Genomic DNA, 19,852 nt, shown 5'->3' with positions numbered 1-19,852 from the left:
TGTCTCTGTGTTGGCTCGGGGTCTTGAGATAGGTAGGATGTAATTATGTGTTAAGTGGTTGTTGATTGCTGGTCTTGACTGTTTGATGTGTAGCGCCTCGCTGATGTCGAGTCGTCTGTTGTCGTTATACCTGTCTATTATTTCTCAGTGTTGCTTCTTAAGATGTCTCTGGTGATGGTCTGGTTGTGTGAAGAGATTATATGTTCCTTCATCGAGCCCTGTTGGTTGTTCATTGTTAATGCCCAGAGAGATACGTTATTGTCTTGCCTATATACTGAGATCTTTGGGACTGACAGTCCCTAAGTGGGTATGTGAAGGCATAGATGACGTTGGTGTCTTTTAAAGTGTTCTGCTTGGTGTCTGGAGAGTTCTTCATAAGTAGGTTGACCATCTTGTTTTTGTAGTAAATTGTTAATTGTATCTTCTGATTTGTGTCTGTGTGGATAACGTTCCTATAAATAATATCTTTCAGAACTCTTTCCTCCGTTTTATGAGCCGTGAAAAGACGTTCCTGTAAAACAATCTCACAGAGGAACACAGGTGATGTGTTGGTTAATTCTTCAGAGGTTGCATGGACGCCTGGCACGCCTGGATATACGTCTACAGACGCCTGGATATACGTCTACAGACGCCTGGATAGACGTCTACAGACGCCTGGATGGACGTCTACGGACGCCTGGATATACGTCTACAGACGCCTGGATAGACGTCTACAGACGCCTGGATATACGTCTACAGACGCCTGGATAGACGTCTACAGACGCCTGGATGGACGTCTACGGACGCCTGGATATACGTCTACAGACGCCTGGATAGACGTCTACAGACGCCTGGATGGACGTCTACGGACGCCTGGATATACGTGTACAGACGCCTGGATAGACGTCTACAGACGCCTGGATAGACGTCTACGGACGCCTGGATATACGTGTACAGACGCCTGGATAGACGTCTACAGACGCCTGGATGGACGTCTACGGACGCCTGGATATACGTCTACAGACGCCTGGATAGACGTCTACAGACGCCTGGATGGACGTCTACGGACGCCTGGATATACGTCTACAGACGCCTGGATAGACGTCTACAGACGCCTGGATAGACGTCTACAGACGCCTGGATATACGTCTACAGACGCCTGGATATACGTCTACGGACGCATGGAGTGTTTACAGAACCCAGAGAGACGCAGGCAGACACCAACAACACCCAATTATCTCCCGAGGCCGACACAAACGTCCGGGTGATTTAAAATTCCCAAATCCAGAGAGCAAAATAATGAGGACAGACAATATTGTTTTTTTGTCCTTCTTTTAACTGTCATTATCTTGGCAGTGGGAGAGAGCGGTAATTAGCAGGGCGGCGTACGAATACGAGGGAGCAGGAGAGGGAGAGCTGGAGAAAGAGGGGGGGGAGAGAGAGGAACAGGGGGGGGGGGAGGAAGAACAGGAGAAAAATGAAGCAGGAGACAAGGTTGGTGGAGATGGTTAAGGAAGAGGGTGAAGCTGATGTAGAGGACGAGGAAGAGGAGTCAAGAGCAACAGGAGGACGGATGATGACAAGGGAAATAAGGACATGGAGGAGGAAGAGAATTAACCAAGTAACGTAGCCAGCATATTACGTCAAAATAAACGAAACTCAAAATTGAGAAATTTAGGCAAGAAATAAGGTTGGAATTTAAGACGTTATCAAATCGAGAAGACAGACACACTGTCTCTAAGAACCCCACAGACCTCGACTACATGTACAGGATCACCAGGTACAGGATCACTATTCTCGGCTCACAAGCAAGTAGCCCAATTACTTTCCTGTCGTGCCTATTTCCCGCTCTTGTATTGGATTCATTACCTCTAGACATGACACCCATGCTAGAGAGAGAGCAAGAAGGAATGGAATTATCAGGGGGAGAGTTCCAATCCATCACGACTATATAGCACTGGGAAGGGGTCAGGATAAGGATTAGGGATGGGACGGGGGAGGGGGGGGGGAAGGAATGGTGCCCAACCACTTGGACGGTCTGGGATTGAATGCCGACCTACATGAAGCGAGACCGTCGCTCTACCGTCCAGCCCAAGTGGTTGGGGGAGAGAGAGAGAGAGAGAGAGAGAGAGAGAGAGAGAGAGAGAGTGAGAGAGAGAGAGAGAGAGAGAGAGAGAGAGAGAGAGAGAGAGAGAGGCAGAGAATGAAATTAGAATGGTTCAGTATAAGAAATTAGACGTAGAGGGGCACACGTTACAGATGATCACAACCAGGCTGTGAGCAGCCACGTCCAACAGCCTGGTTGATCAGTCCAGCAACGAGGATGCCTGGTCGAGGACCGAGCCGCGAGGACGTTGAGCCCCGAAATCATCGCAACTTAACTTAACTCCATACAGACCATCCATAAGCGGCACAGAGCCTCATGTGTTCGAGAGCTCTACAGTCCTCTCGACACACTGAAAGGTAATACATCCTATCCCTACCTAAACTACAACTGTAGTACTGTAAACTACATCCTTGCTACTGTATCACTAATTTCAGTGTTCAAACAAGTCGAAAAAAACATGCAATTGAGAAACTTTAAAGAGCAATATGTGACCCAAACCGTATATGATATATATATATATATATATATATATATATATATATATATATATATATATATATATATATATATATATATATATTATATTATATATATATATATATATATATATATATATATATATATATATATATATATATATAAATATACATATATATATATATATATATATATGTGTGAGTGTGTGTGTACGCTAACAGCATCAATATTTATCCCAACAAAAATGAAAGAATTATCTATTGAAATTAAAAAAAGCGAGTCCTAATTTAGACGAATGAAAAAAATATAAACTTATTTTGCTTGGGAAAATTTAGGGAAAAAAATTAATAAGTTATTATTGAAGTCCACACAACCTGTTGAAAATTGTCATATTGTTCCCTAGATGCAAAAATAGTTTTGGTATATGATGTTATACTCAGTATGACGTGATTGGTCATCATCTCACCACGTTCAAGTCCAACCACTTGGACTGGACGGTAGAGCGACGGTCTCGCTTCATGCAGGTCTGCGTTCAATCCCCGACCGTCCAAGTGGTTGGGTACCATTCCTGCTACCCCTCCGTCCCATCCTAAGTCCTTATCCTGATCCCTTGCAAATGATAAATAGTCATAATGCCTTGGCGCTTTCCCCCTGATAGTTCAATTCAGTTCGCCACGTTCAATATGACGATAATATCCAATGAATAAGATTTAAATACTAAACACGGCTGCCTTAACGTCCAGCTCTTTAAATGTTAAATGTTCCATTTAGCTGGTAAATAGTGAGGATAACTCTTAATATTGACAGGTTTAATCTATCACAGTTAATGTTAACATTGACTGAGTTTTAGAGCAGCTCTTAAGTAGAGCTTACGATGTCAACATATCTTAACCTGCTGCTGTTGATACCTTGATATCAACAACAGCTGTGATATCAGCAACGGTGTCTAAAGCTGCACGAATATGTAAAACAACAGCATTTGCGGACTCTGAGGGAGCAGCAGTAACAGCTGCAGCAGCAGCACCTGCAGCAGTAATATTACTAGCCGGCCAGGAGTAACAGCACCAGCAGCAGGGAAGTAATAACAGCAGCAGTAATACAGCAGCGGCAGGAGCACAAGCAGTAACAGCAGCACAGCCAGGAGCACCAGCAGTAGCAGCTCCAGCAGTAACACAGCACCGCCAGGAGCACCAGCAGTAATAGCACCGCCAGCAGCACCAGCAGTAACAGCACCAGCAGTAGCAGCACCAGCAGTAACAACAGCGGCAGGAGCATTAAGAGCAGCAGTAGCAGCACCAACACGCTGCCACCCAGCAGACAGACAGCAGTGTGGGTGGCTGCTGCTGCTGTATGAAAGCCAGACGGAATAGTTTTACATAATGGAATGTGAAAACGTTTACACACTAGCAACTCTGAAATATATATTCCTTTCCCGGCATTCTCTCCCTCTCTCTCCCTCTCCCATTCTCATCTAGTAAGGCCCCATCTTATTTATCTATATCTATAAACAGAAAGTATCTTTGTTCGAGATTGAAAACCAGGCGCTTAGGGTTGGCCTCGTCCAACTTTGCACCGTGATTCCTGTCGGGTAGGTGACCAACATGGATCGGCATCGCCACATTTGAAGAGAGAACAGAGTGCCACCGACACATGCTGACCCCAACGACGAGTTTGGCACTAGTCGCCAGCTACTATTTGGCCTCCGCCGGGAGGTTGTGCCAGGTCCTCAGCGAGGCTACCAGCCTGCTGCAGGAGCAGTACCAGGGGCGGACCTTCAGGTCCTCGTCTTCCTGCGTGAAACATCGGGGGTGAGTTTCATAGGCCAGTCGCAGTCGGCCCCAGTGCCACACTTTAAGAAATGTGGGCATCTATAACCCCCCCCCCCACCACTTGCTATTTTCATAAATTCTAAAATAAAATATAAAATACAATTCTAAAATGCTACATTGTTTTTTCCGTAGATTTATGTAGCAGCTTGAATGCTTCGAAATATATTGGTCCAAACATTCAGATCTGATAGGAAAGAACTTACTGACTCCCAACGACCTGAAAGTACTAGTATAAAAAGCTATGATTTGTTCAGATCTGAAACCTACATCTATGGACAGCACAAAACGTCCACTAGACTGTGCGACACAGTGGTTGCAAGGATCAGGTTGGGTTACCGTTACCTGTGGCAGGTGGCTGCAGGTGACGGGTCTCCCAATCCTGAGCACTCCAGTTGCAAACTCTGTGAGCAGGAACTACGGCATGATCTCCCGCACTACATCACTGAATGCCCAGTTATTAGACCTTTCAGACCAGTTGGCATGAGGTACCTGGAGCTTTGCAATTACTTTATTCACTCTCGTATTCTTGAAGATATCCTCACAGTATACCCAAAATTTGCCAGTGCAGGCTATTAAACACATGGCCCTGTATGACTAACCATCCTGCGAGATGGGGACTTGTATTACCACTGCTACCTTATTCAATCTTGTGTTGTTGATATCCTCAAAATGCATCCGGAGTCTGCCAGTGCAGACCGCTTATCACATGTCTCTGTATGACTAACCATCCTGTGTGATGGGGATTTTTTAGCATCACCTAGTTAGCTTTTTTGACACACTGTACTCCACTTCATATAGTCTAGGGTAGCTGCACTAATGCAGATGTACCTCATATCTTAATAAAAAAAAATCGAAATATAAAATTTTTGAGAGGAGAAGAGTGAGAGGGAAGAGGTGGAGACTCTAATGCCAGATATGGATATTCTGATACCAGCCTCGTGTAGGTGGCCAACCTCAAGGTTTTGGTGTCCACATTCATCACCGTTCCTCGGTTGTTGGCACACTTGCACACGCCGCTTATAGGATTCCGTAGATATGTGGCGCTGGAGACTATCTTGGTGTCAGCTGTTTAAAAACACACACATTTCCATCCTGTGATAAGAGAGGTTGCTGGTCCTGCTGCTGCTAGCTTCTGCTGCTTCTGTGGCTGCTAGGTTCTGCTGCTTCTGTGGCTGCTAGCTTCTGCTGCTTCTGTGGCTGCTAGCTTCTGCTGCTTCTGTGGCTGCTAGCTTCTGCTGCTTCTGTGGCTGCTAGCTTCTGCTGCTTCTGTGGCTGCTAGCTTCTGCTGCTTCTGTGGCTGCTAGCTTCTGCTGCTTCTGCTGTTGGCTACTCGGGTGAGAGGAAGTTGGATGGATATCGCGGTGCCGCGCGCGGCTACTGTTTTCTCCCTAACACCATTAATCAGCCTGGAGTCAGCCCGCGCCGGCTGTCGCTGTCGAAATGCCTGGGTGTCCCCGCCCCCCTGGCCCTCTCTCACACCACCAGGGGTCTCCGCCCCCCCCCCTGGCCCTGTCTCTTACACCACTAGGGGTCTCCGCCCCCCTGCCCCTCTCTCACACCACCAGGGATCCCCTCCCCCCTGGCCCTCTCTCACACCAGCAGGGGTCCCCGCTCCCCTGACCCTCTCTCCCACACCACCAGGGGTCTCCGCCCCCCTGGCCCTCTCTCCCACACCACCAGGGGTCTCCGCCCCCCTGGCCCTCTCTCACACCACCAGTATTATTAACAAGCAGAGGGGGAGGAGGAAACTGGAATGGAGAGGAAGATAAGAGACAATGGAATAACGAATTAGCGAGACAATGGAATGAGAGTAGGCGAGAAGACAGTGGAAATGGAAGAAAGGCCAGAAGCGAGGCTCTGGACCAAAAGGCGAACAAGAAGAGGGTGTGTAGGAGAGATGAACGAAGGAAGTAGTAAGGACAAGAGACAATAATATATGCATTCACTCAATCCTCCAATAATGCTATCCCAAGTCTTCTAAGTAGACGGCGAGACTCGCCGATATTCATGAGAATTAGAATCTTAAGACAGTCTAGGCTTCCAACGACCCTGGCGAGAGACACACATGCAGACGAGGAGTCACAATAACCTGGCTGAAATATGTGGACCAGACCACACACTAGAAAGTGAAGGGACGACGACGTTTCGGTCCGTCCTGGACCATTCTCACAATCGACTTGAGAATGGTCCAGGACGGACCGAAACGTCGTCGTCCCTTCACTTCTAGTATGTGGTTTGGTCAACAGACATATATATATATATATATATATATATATATATATATATATATATATATATATATATATATATATATTCAACACCCTACCGTATAACCCTGGACAGACACAGACAGAACACACCGCCACATTTCTTCTACAACAGTAAAGTGAGCAATGCATCTGTGCGAGACAGAGACACTGCCAAGAACATTCCCTGGCACATTTTAGCTCGCAAATGACACCATTACCCGTCTGTTCAAAATAACAGAAAACGGGAATTGCAGGCGAGATCATTCCCATTTTCTTCTCAAGCCCTATTCCAGCAGTAATAAAAACTATGTTACTTATGGAGAAATTATCGTAAATTTAGGGTAGAAGAGACAAAAATGCCAATTATAGTGGTAGTAGTAGTTAGCATCCATCAGTTATAGTGCCACTATGGTTTACTGATTAAGCAATCAGCTTACTGACTTTTCATAACTTGGCACTGTAATGCCTTTAAAAATAATTTTGACCTCCCTTCTCAACTTGCCTAAATATTCCTATTGCAGACGAGGAGTCACAATAACGTGGCTGAAATATGTGGACCAAACCACACACTAGAAAGTGAAGGGACGACGACGTTTCGGTCCGTCCTGGACCATTCTCAAGTCTCAAGTTTATTCCTATTGGTTTAAAGTTGATGTAGCTTTACGACCTAAACCAAAAATAAGTTTATTTTGGGTTAGTATAGGACGAAAAGCTATAGGACAGCCACAGCTATCTGCTGGTTTAGGTTTAGGTTTTAGGTTCCGGGTTCGATCCCAGGCGCCGGCGATAAACAATGAGCAGAGTTTCTTTCACCCTGACGCCCCTGTTACCTAGCAGTAAATAGGTACCTGGGAGTTAGTCAGCTGTCATAAGCTGCTTCCTGGGGGGTGGAGGACTGGTCGAGGACCGGGCCGCGGGGACACTAAAGCCCCGAAATCATCTCAAGATAGCTACTCGGAACTCAAATTCCCATGTAACACGGACTATGGTAAAGCTACCTAACTCTCCTATTCCAGAGGTAAAGCAGTATACGCGTGGAAAGGTATATCTCGCTCTACAGTCTACATACACAGTTTACCTTAGTCGTGGACCATGTAGTAGCACTAGATGGTCAGTAAGTGGCCTGAGCATCAATAACCTTCCATAGGTTAATATAGGCCAGAAACTCAACACCAAACCATCGTGTCCCAAGCCAACAGTTACCTCTCGGCGCTGTTCATAAGCAAAAAATGTCCCAAGAAACTCAATTAATCTATTATTTCTAAATAACGCTAAATATTTCCATCTTCGCAGCGTGTCGGGAGACGGATCATAGGCCTACTCCACCAGCCTAAATTATCCCTGTAACTTGAAACTAACTTCTGCCTTCTTGACAGCTTGAAACAAACTTCTGCCTTCTTGACAGCTTGAAACTAACTTCTGTTTTCATTACAGCCCATCTTTTAAAATCACCTAAAATAGTTATTTTTATTTTATATTAGATCTTTGTTCTTCTTAAGCCAACTTAAATATAATGCTTTCTATTTCAACTCTTTCAAGCGATTTAATACGATGTGAAGTGTTTTCAACCAACTTAAAATATAAGAAACATGCACTATGGTCTAGCAGTAAGGAAACTTGCTCTCCTCTCCGTCAGTACTCAACGTGGCCGCCTTGAGACGTGGGTCTTCCCAGCTGTCCAGTTCTGGACTTGGTCACCGACTTCTGTGGTCTGAGGCTTATATGGAGACAACTGTGGATAATGAAGCTGGCCAGGTCTCTGTCTCTCTCTCTCTCTCTCTCTCTCTCTCTCTCTCTCTCTCTCTCTCTCTCTCTCTCTCTCTCTCTCTCTCTCTCTCTCTCTCTCTCATCTCTCTTATTTTAAACTAAGACTAGGGTTCATAGGGGCTGACAGATGACGTACCTGGTGAAGCTGCAAGCAAGAGCTGTTATCCTACCTCAGCTCATCTGAAGCCTGCTCCTAGAAACTCATTTATTTCACGAGAATGTACTTTGAAACTATCACAATGGGAGCTGTCACATCAAGAGCCTGATGAAAGTGTAAGCAATTCTGTAATCCTCCTTAAGCTTAGTTGAGACCTACTCCTAGAGACCCATTTATTTCATGAGCCTGTTGGCTCAACAGGTTGATACACGGGAGATCAGGTCAACTGATCACATGAAGACTCTGGCACACAGTTGGCTACAGTCTCATCCTCTTCCTTATATGATTGTTACGTAATGTTGTTAATGAATAAAGGCTATTCCCACTGATACATATAACAGGCTCATGAAATAAATGCGCCTCCAGGAGTAGATTTCAGCTTAGCTGAGGCAGGATAACAGCTCTTGCTTGCGGTTGCACCAACTTGTATGATTATATTTCTTTATGATAGTTCCCTATGTGATAGTTTCAAAGTACATTCTCATGAAATAAATGAGTTTCTAGGAGCAGGCTTCAGATGAGCTGAGGTAGGATAACAGCTCTTGCTTGCAGCTTCACTGGGCACGTCTTTTGACAGCCCCTATGAACCCTAGTCTTAGTTTAAAATAAGAGAGAGAGAGAGAGAGAGAGAGAGAGAGAGAGAGAGAGAGAGAGAAAGAGAGAGAGAGAGAGAGAGAGAGAGAGAGAGAGAGAGAGAGAGAGAGAGAGAGAGAGATAGATAGATAGAGAGATAGAGAGAGAGAGAGAGAGAGAGAGAGAGAGAGAGAGAGAGAGAGAGAGAGAGAGAGAGAGAGAGAGAGAGAGAGAGAGAGAGAGAGAGAGAGAGAGAGAGAGAGAGAGAGAGAGAGAGAGAGAGAGAGAGAGAGAGAGAGAGAGAGAGAGAGAGAGAGAGAGAGAGAGAGAGAGAGAGATAGAGAGATAGATAGATAGAGAGAGAGAGAGAGAGAGAGAGAGAGAGAGAGAGAGAGAGAGAGAGAGAGAGAGAGAGAGAGAGAGATGGCAGAACACACTCGTTCGTATGCTCACACAGTGCCAAATCCCGAAGCAGTTTTCAAGTAAACTACAGCAAAACAATATATATATAGAGATAAAGGTAACAACACATTCATAAGTCTCTCCTGCAACACAAAAGGTAATGGAGAAACTCACTACAATACCTCAGTGTTTGAATGAAAGGGGAGGAAGAGAAGACCCAATACGCGTGTAAGTTCATCATTATAACAAGTGTTCGGACGAAACCTACATCCTTTATCACGGTGGTGTAAAACATGTTCTGGACAAAGGTATAGACACATGCTTACACACACACCAACACTGGTGTAAACAGTATACAGTAACACTGTATACTGTTTACACCACCTTGTTAAAGGTTTCATACAAAAATTAGGTTTATTACACCTATATTGAGTCTTTATACACTTGCCCATTGAGTCTTTTCTTCACCTTCAAATAAGGTAATTCTAATCAGTTTCCAGACATGCAAAGACCACATATATACAATATGACAGTGTCAGACCACAGAGGAAGAATTGAAACAGGAATTTCCTTAAGTACTTTCGTATATTAATACATCTTCAGAAAGGAATCCTTCCTTCTGAAGATGTACTATAGATATACGAAAGTACTTAAGGAAATTCCTGTTTCAATTCGTCCTCCGTGGTCTGACACTGTCATATTTTTCACGTGTTAATTTTCGTGATTTACACATATATACAATATGTGAAACAGCCGTGAGTGTGGCCCCAATATAACTGCCCCCGCCACGTTAGGGCGGCAGCAGACGGAGTACTCACCTCTGACGATGCGAAGCTTGAGGCGTCCTTGCTGCAGGAAGGCGTACGGCAGCTGCAACTCCTTGCCATGTGTCACAATCTTCACTCCCTTCCTGCCACACCCGACCGCCGTTCCCTCGCCCCAGTACCCGGAGTCTGGGCCCTTGGTCGACGACCCGCTGCTCCCGCTGTCGTCTGCTGACGACCACGCCAGCGAAGCCATCAGGTACTGGGGCAGCGGCGAAGGGTTTTGGGAGTTGAGAGGAGGCAGGTCGAGGTATGGCGTGGGTTCCTCGGTAGTCAATGGCTGACCTCCACTTTGGTTGATGACATCGTCGTCCAGGGCAAGTTGAGGGCACTCGTTTTCCATCATGTCGAACACATTGTTGGCAATATTGCTGTCAAAATCTCCGTTGATGATTGGATCGTGCGCCTGGTGCCAAGAGAACAGCCCGTGGACAGGATTCTCCTCCATTGTAAACGTCAATTCGTCATCGTCGTTGGCTATATCACTAGTTGGAATCGCCCCAGCGTCAGGAAATGTGTCAGCTGGGGTCTGAACCCTCTCGGAGAACCCATACAAGGAACAGGTGGTGGCAACCTCTTCAGAAGCCTGGATGGTGTTACCTGCAGCATCTAGTTCATACCCGAGTCCTTCCTGGGGGTCGTTGGGTAGGTGGTAAGGTTCAACCAACTCCAGTTTACCGTCAAATTGTCTTGAGCGGTTACTCTGCTCCTTCATACACTTAGACAATGGTTCAGCTTCGTCACGCACCCGCTCTCTGAGCCCGCCAAAATTATCGCAGTCTTCAGGCAAATCGAATGTGACAGAGTGTCCGGAATCTGACCTCCTACGTCTCACCTGGCCCTTGTGCTTGAGGTTGGACCTGAGGCTGGAGACACCGGACATGATGGCAGCTGCAGCAAGAGGCAGCGCGGGGGACGAGCTGTACGTTGGGAGTGGAGGCAGCGACGCGGCATCCATCGCCAGGGTCGATGCTGTGAACCTCCCGTCAGAGGAACTGGTCGAGTCCTGCAGGCATCCGGGCGCCCAGTCACTCACTCCGGCACCTCCCCCGCCAGACCTCACCACAGCTGTATAGTCTGAGTGAAAGGTCATGCATCTGTCTGTAACGTAGTACCCTGGTGAAGCCCCGCTCAAGTTGCTCACCTGAGTTGAGTCATGCAGGTGTAGATTAAGGTGAAGCTGAACCTCTGTTTCCGTCACATTGCTCGTCTCCCTTGAACCCGTCTCCTCGTCTTCCTCTGGAGAACCTCGTTCGCTCGTAATTGCTGTTGTTTTCTCTCTGTCATTCTCTGGACGCTGCGAACGCTCATTTTGGGACATAACCTCGTTGGCTGAAAGGTTAATTTTCGTTTTAGAAGACGACCGCCGTGTCGTCTGTATCGACAACCTCCTCTGGAATGACAGTCTGGAAGGTCCAGGAACGCTTGAATGACCTGGAAGAGACCTACGTCTCGAACCAGCCCTCGTAACCTTCATTGTTCCATCTACTTCCTCAACAGCACTCTGGTCTACACTCTCAGCTGCTGCTGCTGCTACCTCGCCGTCCTCGTCTCCCCAACATGATTGCACGCCAACATCCGCATTCTCTGACGACACAGCTGTGGGAGACTTGATGTTTTGGTCTGCATGCTGAGTGCCAGGAGGCTGAGAGGGGTGGTTCTCTACGGTACACGCTTGAGGGCCAGGGTCGGGGATTGACTGGTTCAGGAGAGTTTCCACTCGAGCGCTAGACTCAGGAGATGAGTTGTTGCAGCGAGTACCCGCTAGAGTGCCAAGGTTAGAAGAGGGTTGATTGAGTGCATAATCCACCTGAGTGCCGGAATCGGATGAAGGCGTCAACAAATGAGTACCCACTTGAGTGTCAGAGTCGGCCTGCTGGTTCAGGAGGATGCTCGCTTGAGTGCCAGGGTCGGGCGAGGGCTGCTCCGGTAGAGTGGGCACACGAGTGGCAGGGTCAGGGGAGCGCTGCTTCAAGTGAGGACCTGAAGGAGTGACGTTGGAGTCATCCACGCAGCTCACACTGCGGCGGAGGAGGGGTGAGATGTCCAGAGGCCGGTGAGGGTCATGAGTTGGGGAGGTGTAGAGGGAGCGTGAGGGGCGTTGGGTGGTAGTGTAGGGGGCCTGAGCCCGGGCGCGACGCCCCCACGACGCCCACTGGCTGTGGTAGGGGTTGTGGTGGGTGGTGGTGGTGGTGGTGGTGGAAGGGTCCCTCCGCTCAGGTACCAACCACTCCAGCAGGTGCCACAGCCGCCAAGACATGATGGAGCTGGAGGCATCATGCAAGTCTTCCACATTAATAAACTCCAGACCTCCTCCACTCACCACCTTACCAACACATTATCCTCCACATTACTGTCTCAAACTATAAACTAAACCGGTATCTACGTCTGAGGCCCAAAAGGTGTTTTCAAAGAAGCTTTAGGCACCCTGAGAGACGTCACCACACAAGCAGCCACTCACACTGCCTGTATCGGAGGCGAGGCTACACACTCACTGTTTACACTTATGGCACACACACACTAGTCCATCTGAGGCTTATGACAGCCGTCTGGACCACTTGCAGACGGGTCTTGCCGTCAATGCCAGAGGTCCCAAGATCTTACCACCTCACTCCTCTCCTCCTCCTCCTCCTGCTCGACTCTCTCCACACACTATTATCAAAGGCCTGCCTGAAAAGCAATAGGTTTAGTGCTGGCTGCAGAGGCATGGCAATATTGCGTCCATGGAAATATGTGGGCAGAGGGGCCGCGGTTGAGCGCGCTGTGGGCTCAACCCCGGTTACATATTAGTCCAGAGCTCAGGTTGAGCACTCAACCCAGATTTCAGGCGTCATAAACTGGTGCACCACTACTGTCTTGTGCCCTAACACTTGCAATGTTATCATTAAAGTCACAGATCTCTAGGAAGTAAACAAATCTCTTTGCCCACTTCCCCCGTCCCTTCAAGGTCACCTCGTACACTAACATTTCAACTGCCCTTCCAGACTACACGTTAACTACCACCCAACTGTGAGCTCAGCTTCTCTATTAGTCTCAGCCCGCTACTTGATATCTTATTACAAGTACTCTTAGCTGCAGAGGCCCCAAATATTGGGGTCGGTTGCAGTAATCAACTTCCATTGTGTGTGTGTGTGTGTGTGTGTGTGTGTGTGTGTGTGTGTGTGTGTGTGTGTGTGTGAGAGAGAGAGAGAGAGAGAGAGAGAGAGAGAGAGAGAGAGAGAGAGAGAGAGAGAGAGAGAGAGAGAGAGAGAGAGAGAGAGAGAGAGAGAGTATACCATATATCATTATTGAGGCTTGAGCATCAAGGTGTGATCATGTGCGCGTGGTTGCACACACTTGGGGGTGTATGTAGGTCATGTGGTGTGTGTGGGTGTGTGCCAGCCAGGCAGACGGCCATGAGGGGAGTCAGGCAGTCTGGCCCACCCGCCCCTTTGTCACTTCCGCTTCCTCTATATTATCATAGAGAGAGAGAGGGGGGGGTAGGGGAGGTGGTGGGGAGGTTCATAAACTCCTCACACACACACACACACACACACACACACACACACACACACACACACACACACACACACACACACACACACACACACACAAGGGTCCAAGAGCTAATAGCTCGAATCCGCAGATACAAATAGTAAATACACAAAAAATTTGTTAGTAATCCAAGACTCCAGAGGCGGGACCAAGAGCTACAACACACCAACTAAGCCCCCCAGAGGCGGGACCAAGAGCTACAACACACCAACAAAGCCACCAGAGGCGGGACCAGGAGCTACAACACACCAACAAAGCCCCCCCAGAGACGGGACCAAGAGCTACAACACACCAACAAAGCCCCCAGAGGCGGGACCAAGAGCTACAACACACCAACAAATCCCCCCAGAGGCGGGACCAGGAGCTACAACACACACTAGACATCCACAAAGCCTCAGGACGATAAATGTATTTTACTGAAAGCAAAATATTCATGGAATCCATATCCTTCGTCTTAGGCTCAACTCTGATTATAGCAGCGAGCTCCGGCCTCTGTGTGGAGGAGTTGCGACTACACTACAAGAGTGGGTGACTACAAGAGGGGGGCACTACAAGAGGCGGCCCTATAAGACGGGGCCCTACAAGAGGGGGGGCACTACAATAGGGGGGCCCTACAAGAGGGGGGCCCTACAAGAGTGGGGCCCTACAAGAGTGGGGCCCTACAAGACGGGGGCCCTACACAAGGGGGCATCCAATATATCACAACTAATAACAAGGGGAGCAGAAAGGCTCGACCTCTCTCAGCTGATTGCAGAAGTTCTGTGGCTTTCTTTTGTGTCTCTTGGAAAAAAAAGGAGTGCCCTGAGGCCAGCCTCGACCTGCTGCCGACTTCTAGCTATATATATATATTCCTGCTGTTGTCTACTGCCTCCTATCTACTACTGTTGTCTACTGCTGGATCCCCTGCTTGCCAGTGCCTTCTTGCCTTATTACTAAATGCCACTTTATTTACTACCCGTAAGTTCCAATTGGTTGATGCTTCAGAGGGCTAAGATGCCGGCCGCCTGCGTTTCAAAAAACCGAACTTCTTGCCATCCTGAGGTTTGGAGCTGCCTGCTGGTGGCTGGCTGGCTTCTGGAGGAGGGAGCCGGCTGCCATCAGTAATCTCTGCGGACTTCACGCTTCGAGAACAAAGCTTGAGAAGGGTGCTTCACGTGGCGTATATTTGAAACTTTTCCGGGGACCAGAATTCTTGCCCCGAGTCTCCGTTACTTGGGCATTTCCAACGGTTTTAACGGTATTTTTGTCAAAGAATTTCCAACGGTTTTAACGGAAATTTTGTTAAAGAATTTCCAACGGTTTTAACGGTAATTTTGTCAAAGAATTTCCAACGGTTTTAACGGTAATTTTGTCAAAGAATTTCCAACGGTTTTAACGGTAATTTTGTCAAAGAATTTCCAACGGTTTTTAAAACAGAAATTTTAAATTCTGTTAGGTTGCCACTATACAAAATATTAAGCTAAACGATAACCAGAAAATAATAAAATATAAGTTTATCGATAGCAGTTTTCTTTCCCGAATTTCCTGCATGTATGTTTCTCTGTTTGGAGGCCAGACATCCGGGGGCTGGCCAAACTTTGCAGGGTGACTAGTGGGTGTTCGGAGATAGTCATAGGCTGCTCTAAGTCCACCCTTATGACCCAGTCCTTAGCAGGAAGTGAAGGGCACGTCGGCGTTCAATCCCCGACAGTCCATTAAGTAGTTGGGCACCATTCCTTTCCCCCGTCCCATCCCAAATCCTTATCCTGATCCCTTCCAAGTGCTATATATTCGTAATGGCTTGGCGGTATCCCCCTGATAATTCCATCCCCTCCTACTAGTATGGTATGTACATCCCATTCATATAGACAGAGCATCTACCTCACACTCATGGCGTCCAGCGTTCGAGTCTCCTACAGCCCAGGTGTCCATGCCTCCCTCATGCTTGTCGTAATCTTGTAACTTAATTGTTTTCTGTCATTTTTCCCTTTCATATGAGTATGATGTAGTTTCGGCTGTTACTTTATTTCGATAGCAATATCGTACTCGTTGTGTGTGTGTGTGTGTGTGTGTGTGTGTGTGTGTGTGTGTGTGTGTGTGTGTGTGTGTGTGTGTGTGTGTGTGTGGTGTGTGTGTGTGTGTGTGTGTGTGTGTGTGTGTGTGTGTATGTGTATGTGTGTGTGTGTGTGTGTGTGTGTGTGTGTGTGTGTGTGTGTGTGTGTGTGTGTGTGTGTGTGTGTGTGTGTGTGTGTGTGTGTGTGTGTGTGTGTGTGTGCGGGTGTGTGTGTGTGTGTGTGTGTGTGTGTGTGTGTGTGTGTGTGTGTGTGTGTGTGTGTGTGTGTGTGTGTGTGTGTGCGGGTGTGTGTGTGTGTGTGTGTGTGTGTGTGTGTGTGTGTGTGTGTGTGTGTGTGTGTGTGTGTGTGTGTGTGTGTGTGTGTGTGTGTGTGCGGGTGCATGCGCGCTTGCTTGCAGTAAGGAATATTTTAAAGCTCACCTCCCTGGATGGTTGCAGGAGGAGGACTCTCTCTCTCCACAGACACGCGTCTTTAACCCCTCCAAACCCCCCTTCCCCAGCTCTACCCCCACAACCTCACCACACATCCCCCCCCCCACAATACACCACAACCCCCAACCACATATACCAACATAACCCCCGCTCCTGCGCCAGGAAAGTCCACTACGGGCTCACCACAATCCCTGCTGCTTGGAACTTTTGCTTCCCAGTAGCTGAATATATAACAACAACAATCATATATACCCCCTCCCCACCATACATAATACAATCCCAACATACTCAATATAACCCCTTCTATATTCCCTATATTTCCCAACACCACATGCCTTAATCTTCACCATACAATCATCAGCCTAGTATATAGAAACACTGAGATAAGGACTGTTCCTGAACAAATAGCCTGGATGTGTCACAACGGAAAGGTTGATGATATTCTTGAGAGATATAAGAATTTTGCACCAAGATTGTAATATTTTGTTGAATTATCTGCAGGTGTCTTGCAAATTGTCTATACAGTATACCTAGGTCATAAAAGTATTTGTGTGTACGTCTGATACCATACTACTTGTGAAGGAGGAAATGTATATGTTTACCTCTCAGAATGTTTGGTAATATGTTTATTGTTTGTGATGTGTGTCTATGTATATATTAACACGATGTACTGAATGGGGTGAGAATAGCTTGAGCTACCTCATCCCTTTGTGTGTATTTTACCTCAATAAACTTATTTCAATTTCAATTTCAATTTCAATTTCAATCATCAGCCTCATCCCAACCCATCAACCACACCACACAACAAAGTCACTACAAAGCACTATACACACACACAAGCACATTTAAATTTATATAAACTATTCCCACTTGCGGCATAAATAATACCATGTATTATTAATCTCCACATTCAATATTAATTGACAGCAATTCCACATTCCATGCCATATATATATATATATATATATATATATATATATATATATATATATATATATATATATATATATATATATATATATATATAATTTGTAATTTAATTTGTAATTACGCTCAGGTAATTACAAATTAAAAAATACACGTCAGTAGTATATTAGAAAATAGGCAATTTACGAGTAAGAAGATAATGGTGACGGAAATAACATGTACTTAACTTAATTGGCCAAAATTAATTGAGATGAATAGAAAGTGATGACACATAATGACTTCAACCCGTAGTATGAGAGCATCATCTGGCCAGCCTCAAACAAATACATCTACTTGAGAATGGTCCAGGACGGACCGAAACGTCGTCGTCCCTTCACCTTCTAGTGTGTGGTCTGGTCAACATGCTTTAGCCACGTTATTGTGACTCATCGCCTGCAAATACATCTATACAACTATATACAGTGATCTGAATTTTCCTGTATAACTCCAACCCTACGGGCTTCAATTTCTTCCCTTCTTAACGACTGGTTAAGAAACACCTATCCTCCCCTTCCCCCCTCCCCATTCCCACTATTTCCTCCGCCTGATTAATTTTCTCCGAGCCTGTAACCCGTCCGTAACTAATGCGTCTCATTTTGTACGCTGTGGCCCCCAGAGTACAAAATTATTTAAGTAGCTGCTCACAGATATCCCCGTTTTCTATGTGGGGGTCGCTCGGTTACGTTAGGTTAGGGGCGCCTGACAGCTGGGTGGACAGCGCTTCGGATTCGTAGTCCTGAGGTTCCGGGTTCGATCCCCGGTGGAGGCGGAGACAAATGGGCAAAATGTTTCTTTCACCCCTGATGCCCCTATTACCTAGCAGTAAATAGGTACCTGGGAGTTAGACAGCTGCTACGGGCTGCGTCCTGGGGGTGGAGGCCTGGTCGAGGACCGGGCCGCGGGGACGCTAAGCCCCGAAATCTTCTCAAGACCACCTCAAGAAGATAGGTTAGGGTGGGCTGGGTTAGGTCAGTACATGAGCCTCAGTGTCACAACTAATATAGACAGACGTCAACAATGGACTCATTCCACCTCCAGGGAACCGTGAATGTTTTGTTTGTCTTCTCTTCCACAGCCGCTGCCTGCCATCCGTCTGGCTTTCATCCTCCTGCCATCCGCCTGGACGTCATCCCAGGCCTGACATCCGCCTGGCTTTCATCCTCCTGCCATCCGCCTGGACGTCATCCCAGGCCTGACATCCGCCTGGCTTTCATCCTCCTGCCATCCGCCTGGCTTTCATCCTCCTGCCATCCGCCTGGACGTCATCCCAGGCCTGACATCCGCCTGGCTTTCATCCTCCTGCCATCCGCCTGGACGTCATCCTAGGCCTGACATCCGCCTGGATTTCAGCCTCCTGCCATCCGTCTGGCTGTCATCCCAGGCCTGCCATCCGCCACAATAGACAGCAGCGGCCAGGCCTCCCAAACACACGCTGTCTTAAAAAAATGCCTTATTATTACCCCCCCCCCACCCCGTGACAGGAAGGACGGAGTATATACAACAGATATATGAACGAGAGGCAAGAGACCAGCCGTCCAGGCGCCCGTGTGACCTCAACTTTTACCTTATGATGCAAGTGGTCCAGGAGATGGGGTGTGGAGGGGTAGTGGGCGAGGAGCGGTGAAGGGGGAGGCGGGGTTTGGAGGGCGAAGACAAATAGGTAGTGATATGCAATGGGGAATGGAATGGGGTAGAGGTTGATTGTGTGAAAGAAGGGGGGAGATGGTGAAAGATTAGTTTGGTAGGTGAGGGGTATGGAGGAATCATTGGTGTGGCGCCGGGTGTGGCGCCGGGTGTGGCGCCGGGTGTGGCGCCGGGGGGTGCGTCTGGTGTGGCTCTTGACATACATACACCCTCTAACTCTGGGTTACTCAGCAGTAAACTTTAAAATGCGAACAAGAATCGATTGTGGGCGCCGTTGTCTGGCACCCCATTGTCGCTGTCACCTCGGCCTTGTCTGGCTCCTGTTGTGTTCTGTTTCTCAGCTTCCGTCGGCCTCCTGTTTCTCAGCTCCCGTCTGGTTCTTACGGTGGGAGCCTCAGCTCGTGTCGTAACACTGTAGTCGGTCGTCAAAAACTTTTCCTGGAGAATGATTCCGGTGAATAGTCTCTTCAAACTAAATATCCATCTACATGCCACGACGATCAACAGGCTCCTGCAAGACTTGACGTCTTCGACTGGTTTCACTGTGGCCTTGTCTTGCCTGACAAGTCATCTCAAGTAAAACATTTTAGGTGACGTGTCAAGGACTTTAACACTGAGCATACAGTTGTTTCATGGCCCTCATATGGCCCAGAGGGAAGGTAATTGCCGGATTGGGCAGCTGTTACCCGCCTCACCTAACCAGGTGTATATATATATATATATATATATGGTAAGTTCTTGCAGGTTTCTGTGCCCCGCTCCTGTGCCAGGTAAGTTTACTACGGGCTCACCATAGCCCGTGCTACTTGGAACTTTTTGTTCCTAGAAGCTGAATCTTAAACAACAACATGTAAGGTTA

The 19,852-nt window shown here is 47.3% G+C and overlaps 1 protein-coding gene across 9 annotated transcripts in view; it reads right to left on the bottom strand.

Moving 5' to 3' along the window:
• The window catches only part of LOC123773626 (guanine nucleotide exchange factor DBS), a 544,948-nt gene that overhangs the window by 364,879 nt on the left and 160,217 nt on the right, over positions 1–19,852 (bottom strand). For 6 of the 9 annotated variants that reach the window (XM_069312523.1, XM_045767431.2, XM_045767432.2 and 3 more), the window contains exon 2: positions 10,359–13,034. The exons of the other annotated variants lie outside the window; for them this stretch is intronic. In XM_069312523.1, coding sequence (XP_069168624.1) covers positions 10,359–12,624 — 2,266 coding nt within the window. In that variant the 5' untranslated portion in view covers positions 12,625–13,034. The remainder of the gene's footprint in view (positions 1–10,358; positions 13,035–19,852) is intronic. 9 annotated transcript variants of the gene reach the window in all.

This window comes from Procambarus clarkii, chromosome 72, assembly GCF_040958095.1.
Source record: "Procambarus clarkii isolate CNS0578487 chromosome 72, FALCON_Pclarkii_2.0, whole genome shotgun sequence".
In the NCBI taxonomy this organism is placed as follows: Eukaryota; Metazoa; Arthropoda; class Malacostraca; order Decapoda; family Cambaridae; genus Procambarus; species Procambarus clarkii.
The sequence above is the reverse complement of the archived record's forward strand: the minus strand, read 5'-3'. Positions and strand labels throughout refer to the sequence as shown.